This window comes from Lepidothrix coronata, unplaced genomic scaffold (genome assembly GCF_001604755.1).
Source record: "Lepidothrix coronata isolate B3197 unplaced genomic scaffold, Lepidothrix_coronata-1.0 Scaffold190, whole genome shotgun sequence".
In the NCBI taxonomy this organism is placed as follows: domain Eukaryota; kingdom Metazoa; phylum Chordata; class Aves; order Passeriformes; family Pipridae; genus Lepidothrix; species Lepidothrix coronata.
In genome coordinates this window covers 241,199-248,931 of record NW_016690370.1, presented here as the reverse complement: position 1 = coordinate 248,931, position 7,733 = coordinate 241,199, and the positions used below count along the sequence as shown (strand labels likewise).

At 50.1% G+C, this 7,733-nt stretch overlaps 2 protein-coding genes across 2 annotated transcripts in view; one reads left to right on the top strand and one right to left on the bottom strand.

The window, feature by feature from the left end:
* TIPARP (TCDD inducible poly(ADP-ribose) polymerase) overlaps positions 1-5,985 on the bottom strand; it is a 25,947-nt gene extending 19,962 nt beyond the window's left edge. Inside the window, exon 1 of the mRNA XM_017831387.1 lies at positions 5,858-5,985. The gene's annotated coding sequence lies outside the window, so the exon portion shown is untranslated. The remainder of the gene's footprint in view (positions 1-5,857) is intronic.
* Positions 5,986-6,928: 943 nt separating this feature from the next.
* SSR3 (signal sequence receptor subunit 3) overlaps positions 6,929-7,733 on the top strand; it is a 5,720-nt gene continuing 4,915 nt past the window's right edge. The window contains exon 1 of the mRNA XM_017831384.1: positions 6,929-7,169. Within this exon, the coding sequence (XP_017686873.1) occupies positions 7,031-7,169 (139 nt within the window). The 5' untranslated portion in view covers positions 6,929-7,030. The remainder of the gene's footprint in view (positions 7,170-7,733) is intronic.

Sequence of the window (7,733 nt, the reverse complement as noted above, 5' to 3'; positions counted from 1 at the left end):
CAGGGCCTCCCCACCCTCACAGCCAGGAATTCCTTCCCAATATCCCATCTAGCCCTGCCCTCTGGCAGTGGGAAGCCATTCTTCCCTATCCTGTCCCTCCATGCCTTGTCCCCAGTCCCTCTCCAGCTCTCCTGGAGCCCCTTTAGGCCCTGGAAGGTGCTCTCAGCTCTCCCTGGAGCCTTCTCTTCTCCAGATGAGCACCCCCAGCTCTCCCAGCCTGGCTCCAGCTCTTGGAGCATCTCCGTGGCCTCCTCTGGACTTTCTCCAGCAGCTCCACATCCTTGTGCTGTTGCTCCCCAGGGCTGGAGGCAGCTCTGCAGGTGGGGCCTCACCTGAGGGGGCAGAGGAGCAGAACACCCCCCCTCCTGCTGCCCACGCCGTGGGATCATGGGGGGTTCTGGGTGCCAGAGCTCATGGCCAGGTCAGGGTACGTTGAGCCCACAAATCCTTCTCCTCAGGGCTGCTCCCAATGCCTGGATTTGTGCTTTTCCATACCAATGCTTGATGACAAATGCTAATCACCAGCAAATATCACACCAAGCCCTACCCTTGTGCCAGCAAGCCAGGGTGGGTGAGCACCCAGGGACGAGAAAGGTCAGTCATGCAGACATTTATTAAAAGTTAACAGATGGGAAATGAGAACCTCTGAAGTGCTGGCTGTGTTTCTGCGAAGGTGGAATAATGCCACCAATGTCACTAATGAAAAGGAAGAGGGAGGAGGCAGCAAGGCTTTATTCACAGCTGTAGCCTTGGCTGGACTGACACCTACTGGGCTCCACCTGCTGTGCTCTGCCCTGGGGTGAGGAGGGCAGAAATGTCACGGTCCAAACGCGTCAAGGTGAAATTTTCTATTCATTAGACTCATTCATTACTGAATTTCTATTCATTAATTTTGTTCTATTGATTCATTCTGTTCATCTCTGTAGCTCCCGTTCATCAGTGAAACCTTCTGAATCCAGACCCAACTTCTACACTTGCAGCTGCCAGTAACCAAAGTCACTGCCCTTGTCTCAAATTCACTGTCTTCGAATATCTTATACCAGTAGCTAAAAGTTTTAAAAGCACAGCATTCTGTCTCTGCTACTGAGCAGATTTCAAAGTTTGGTGAAAACGGCATTTCTCAGGAAACCAAATGGCACATTATACAGGAGTATCACCACACTTATGGTTATTTCACTATCAGATCATCTTATCTCAGGAAGTGATTTCTGATGCATGAATCTGCACAAGCAACACTGTTCAAAAGTGGGCTCTTTTCCTGGAAATTTGTTAAGAGTTAATAATTTCTGCAGAGGTATTTTACTGTCCCAGTCAAAGGATGGACCTCGACCCTTGGCCCATGTGCAGCACAACACCTCAATGCTCCCAGCACATCAGGACAGCAACAGTATCCATGGAAGCTGAATCATTACTAAGAGTTCGCAATTATCTTCTGGAACAAGAAATCCTTTATCACAGAATAGAAACAGAAAAAAGTGGTATCAGTCACACTCAAATTAGTGGTTTCTCTAGAGCTCAGCTTTCTAGATGGAGTTTCCTTCTGCAGTTGTACCAGTCTGAGGGGAAAAGCAATGATGCTTCACAACTAAAACAACAGTATTTTAAAAAACCCTCTAAACTTTATTTTTAAAATGCATGTAGTGAGCATTTGCAGGGTATCAGGCAGGAATTGAGACCGGGTAACACAGTGCACTAAAACGTAACAGACTGGAGAGATGCTCTGGGGTATTAAACTGTTTAATTAAAGCATCCATCCAATTCGGAAGTTGGTGTAAATACACCAGTTAATACACAAAATGAGTGAAAATATGCCCACAGTGGGTTCATTTGGTTTAGGTGGCATTTTGCTGAACTGCTGCACCCTCTCGTGGAAGTCTCTTAAATCCATGTAAGCTGGAAATTTAGCTGAGGCCAAGGCAGCACTTACCAATCCTTAACTAACACAAACTGAATCATAAAAAACCACTGAACTTTTGAGATTTTTTAAGGATGATTCTGGAACACTCAGCAGGTGGATCCTGCCACCAGGTAAGCAGCAATGTGTGGATGGCAGTGCTTTGTTCCTTCTCCTTTAGGCTGACTCCTATCTAAACAGACCGGAAATGTTCCTTTACAATGCAATGTTGGTGAACTAGGATTTAAATTTTTTCTAAAATCACCAGCTAGTTCTATCTAACAGACAGATAGTTTGCTATCTCCATGCAAATGAAGTCCATTCTTCAACCAAAAATTCCAACAAATTAAAAAAGAATGCCTGGAAGGTGACAGTACTGTGTATTTTACATCTGAAAACCAGCTAAGAGCTGCTCCCTGGAGCAATCCTCTAGTTCCCCAGTAAACACTGGTTCCATAAAGAGCTGCAACACCCTGGAGAAGCTGAAAGTGTGAATGAAGATCTCTGGAGATATCCCTGGAAAAGGTCAATCCTTACTGTATAAAAGGCAGAGGCACTGTAAATTTGACTGCCCTTTCTCCCATGCTCTGCATGATTCAAACAGCAAGGAGGAAAACGAGGAATGTTCACACCTTAAATTGAGAATAAAATAAATCAGAGGGAGAGATCAATGCTAAATTCAACAAAATATTTTTCTTCTAAGATGCGGGAGCTGAAGAACCAAAATGTGCAGCTCAGGGAGCAGCTGGGTGGACACGGGCTGCAGAACACCTAAATAAAACCACAGCCTTGGGATGGTGCAGGAAACAGCCAAATGCCTGCTCTGTTCAGCAGCTGTTCTTGGAAACAGCCCCAAGTGCCTGGGAGTAGGAGATGCTCTGCTCTCATCCCAGAAAGGGAATTTGCACTTGGACATTATTTCTTTGCCCAAGAATTCTGTGTGGGAGCACGCTAGGAATGCTTTATTTCTAGAATTCACCACTCTGTGTTGCTGAATTCCGCATTCCAGGAGGGGACAGGACTCTGCCTTGCTAATTCTGTTCAGGGGTTTTTTTCTTTCATGTTTCCTAAGGTTTTTTTTAAATTAGGAAGAAAACTTGGTAGAATTTTCTCTAACCAGATCCAGGCTGAGCCAGGTGGAAAACACTAAGTCTGTTTTCTGTGGATGGACTCATCTCCAACCATTCAGAAGATGAACAGCCAGAAATACCCCCTTTTATTCCCTCATCCAAACATTCCTCACATGACCCTTCAGCTTTAGTTCATCCTTATTACTTTAGATATCAGCATTTTAGGAACATCAGCACATGGATGGTCAACTCTTCTGACTACACATTATAGGCTAAAATTGTCCTGTGGTTGAAGTCCAGATGTTTGCCAAGCTCAAGGCTCCAGGAACGGGAAACCCTGGAGAACTCTCAGGTGAAGAGTGGCACCAAGAGATCCTCCCACAGCCCTGAGGGATGGAGCAGCAGTGGTGGGTGGGTGCCAGGATGACACAGTGCAGACTCAGAAATCCCATCTGGCTGGTTTCCTCCCTCTACCAGGGATCCAGGCTGCTGAACTGGACTGGGATAATCCCACTGCAGATCACCTCACACATCCCCGGTGTGAGGACTGTGGGAGAACCCCTGATCTGGGGCTGGAGAGACCCGAGCTGAGTGTCCCACAGGGAAACAACTCTTTGATTGCCTTTATATCATGGTTATTTTCCAAACAGTGCCTCTGATACTGCTTTTCCAAAGTGTGGTCCGTTCCAGGCTCCACCTGAGCAAACCAGCCCCCGAATCTATTCCTAGACATGGTTTCGTTCACTTGGTCCACATCACAAGAACCTTAAAAATGCCAAAGAAGGAAACTGGAGCAGATGAGACCATTTCAAGACATCAAAAATGGGTCACATATGCTACACTGAGCTGCCTTCACATACAGCAAGTGTCCTGGAAATCCAGCAACTCCCAGCTTTTAGAAATTGTAGGTACCTCTTTTGGGGGCTACATTCCAGTGGAAGGTGTCCCTGCCCATGCCACGGGGTGGCACGAGGTGAGCTTTAAGATCCCTTCCAACCCAAACCATCCTGGGATTCTAAACCTGGGAACTGATTTGGCTGGAAAATAATACAGATTACAGCTCCAGTTTTAAACCTCACACACCACAGAACATTTCAGGAAAATCACAACACACAGGAGAACTGGAAAGCTTCTCACCCACCCAGTTATCACACAGAGGGAGAAGCTGCTCAGCTCATGAGTGCCATGAATGCTCATCCAAAGGAGGTTTTTCCTTTGTATTTCAACAATCCTCCATCAGCTGACCCCAAACTCAGCACACTAATCCCTTCCTGCATGATAAATTCCATGGGCAGGGACACCTTCCACTAGCCCAGGTGGCTCCAAGCCCCATGTAACCTGGTCTTGGACACTTCCAGGGCTGGGGCAGCCACAGCTTCTCTGGGCATCCTGTGCCAGGGCCTCACCACTCTCACAGGGAAGGGTTTCCTCCCAGTATTTAATCCAAACCTACTCTCAGTTCAAGCCATTATGATTCATACTAGCACACAAGATGACAAACACTTTGCTAAGGAGCAGACATTTCCTGTTAATCACCTGCCTTGGAGATTCTACCTTCCAATCCAACACAAAGGTGTTTTGGAGTCTACACTTCCCACAGATAAACAGCAAAATAAAGTAAACAAAATAAATCCTGCTGGGAAATGTCACTGCCCTCATTTAAATTTTTCATCTTAGTCCAGCTTAGAGATTTAGATAAAGTTGAGAAAATAAAGATAATCAATGTACTGCCAGAATATTTATCACTTCCTCTGTGTTTCAGGAAGAAGTTTGGTAAGAAACCTAATTCATAAGTTACAAAGACAACAGCATTTATTTTCCTGTTATCAGGAGATCTTTTGCTGTTGGGTCACAGAGCAATTGTTCCTCTGATTTTGACGCCTCAAGTTCCCAACAGCTTCTGAATGAGGATTCAGCCAAGATGCAGATTTAGGCACTGAAACAAACCTTGGAATTGTTTTGACAGAAACTGGTGGCCCTGTTTATTTTTGGGGGAGTATCTACGACGCACCCAGAGCACGGAGCTGCAGTGAGAGTCTCGCTGCACACACTGTTCTGCCTGAAGCCACACTTTGCCAGTGCCAGGGGGTTTATAAAAGCAAAGTGCTCATTTGTTTTTTTCAAGAAAATCTTTCGTCATTCCACTGCCTAAAACAATGTCCTACTTCATCCTGATGCAGAGACAGATGGTCACTGGGCAGACTTTCTTCCCAAATGATGGCATCATGCCCATGTAAGCCCAAACCAGGAGCAGAGAGACAGTTACAGCCCACCACAACACAACACACGTTTACCCAGATGAGCAGAAGGAAGAAATCTGGGCAGGGACAGGGACAGTGATTAATCTGAATCCTGAAATGATCTTAATATTCCTCACGGTTTCCAACTACTTTATACAACTCTAACCATGTTCTTTAATAAGAAAACTCATATGATTGGTAACATTGATTAAATATGATGTTACCTACTAGAATCAGGCTGGTTTGGGTTGCGAGGGACCTTAAAGACCATCCAGTTCCAGCCCCTCTAATGGGCAGGGACACCGTGGGTTTAGCGTGTTTTACCAACAAACCAAGACTAACCTCCACTCCCATTGGAGAACCCTCCTCAGCACAGATTTTGCCACCTAACAGGCAAACAGCACTTCCCACCTCTGGAAGCCAGACTGCTGAAATCACTTCAGAACAGGTTAATTCCTGGAGGAGGCCAAGGCCAGGTTGGACAGGGCTTGGAACAACCTCGTCTAGTGGGAGGTGTCCCTGCCCATGGCAGGGGGTGGCACTGGATGAGCTGTAAAGTCTCTTCCAACCCAAACCATTCCACGGTTCCGTGATGAGGGGGAAGGCTGGCTCCCTGCCTTCTGTTCACAGGGATGGCCACAACTGGTACTCACAGGTGTTTCTGATGGTCCTCAGAGATCCTGTGCTTCATCTGATGGGCTGGTGTGTCCACAAATCCAGCCTGGGAATCCCTTCAGGAGAGATATTTCCAAGCCTGAGGGCAGGTCTGGCTGGCAGAAGTGTAGCTCCCATAGCTGCCTGCAGATAGCATGACATTAGCAATAAATCCTGTTAGCACACTACAGCAACACACTGAGTCTGAAAATCCACGCTCGGCTTGGTCTTGGAAATTTATTACAAGGTCAAAAAGCAGAGTCCTGCTGCACCTAAATGTTTTACAAAGCTCTATTATAGTGAGTTAATTTTGATCATATTTAACCCCATTTCAATTTAACCTCGTTTCCAGGGAGCATTTCCTCATGGTGTGCACCTTGTGTGTTTTCTTGGAAGTAGAGAACACCAGTAACTGGGGGGAATGAATGAATAAATGGGAAAAATGTCTTTAATTAAATTTTAGGAACACATATACTTTGCTAAATGATGTTTACACCAAAACGCTAAAACTACTAAGAGAAATGTGCTGTCCAGGGGCCAAGCAGTTCTTCTGCTGCAGTCAGCCCAGGCGTGGGGCAATGCCTGTAACCACGGGCAGTCCCTCCACACCCTGCTGCGGGACACTGATGGTAATCCTCAAAATTCCTGCTCAAAATTTGTTGTCACAAATTTCAGGGGGAACACTAACAGAAGTGAAAAGCAGAGCCCTTTGTACGGCCGGCGCGGAGCGAGGAGGGGGGAGCAGGGAACGGCTCTAAGAGCCTAAAACGAGACAGACACGCTCTCCCGTGGGGGCTGGAGGGTGAGTGGAAAAAACCTCCACTGCTTCCCGGGCAAACTGTGCCAGCCCGGAGGGATCCCCCCGAGAGCACTCACCTGCCTCGGCCACCGGGGGTCCCGGCGCGGGGAGCGGGGCTACATCGGGGATGGGGACCGGGAGCGGGATGGGGACCAGGGCCGGGCTGGGATCGGGCTGTGGAGCGGGGCTGGGACGAGGATCGGGCTGTGGAGCGGGGCTGGGATGAGCATCGGGAGCGGGGCTGGGATGAGGATCGCGCTGGGGCCCGGCCCGCGCTCCGGAAGCTCTTTCGGCCGGTGCCGGTCCCGCCCCTGCCGTGTCTCCTGACCCGGAGCCGCTCCCGAGTCCGGCGCTGACGGTGCCCGGTCCCTCCATGGCTCCCAAGGGCGGCCCCGGCGGGCGACAGCAGTCCGAGGAGGACCTGCTCCTGCAGGACTTCAGCCGCAACCTCTCGGCCAAGTCCTCCGCGCTCTTCTTCGGCAACGCCTTCATCGTGTCCGCCATCCCCATCTGTGAGCGGCGGGACGGGGCTGGCGGCGGCCGGCAGGGGAGCGGCGGGTCCCGGGGGAGCAGGAGATCCTGAGGGGAGCAGGAGACGCTAGGAAGGGGATCAGCGGACCCCGTGGGGATCGGCAGCACCTGAGGGAAGCGGGAGACGCTGGGAAGGGGATCAGCAGACCCTGAGGGGACCGGTGGCCCCTGAGGGGATCAGGGGCTCCCCACCGCGCGCCTCGGGCTCCGTCCCGCTGCCGCTCCGAGCCCGGCTCCGAGCCCACCCCAGGCGGGATCGTCCCGCTCCGAGCCGTGAGGGGTCCGAGCCGTGAGGGGTCCGATCCGTGAGGGGTCCGAGCCGTGAGGGGTCCGAGCCGTGAGGGGTCCGAGCGGTGTGGGGTCCGATCCGTGTGGGGTCCGAGCCGTGAGGGGTCCGATCCGTGTGGGGTCCGAGCGGTGTGGGGTCCGATCCGTGTGGGGTCCGAGCCGTGAGGGGTCCGATCCGTGTGGGGTCCGAGCGGTGTGGGGTCCGATCCGTGTGGGGTCCGAGCCGTGAGGGGTCCGAGCCGTGAGGGGTCCGAGCC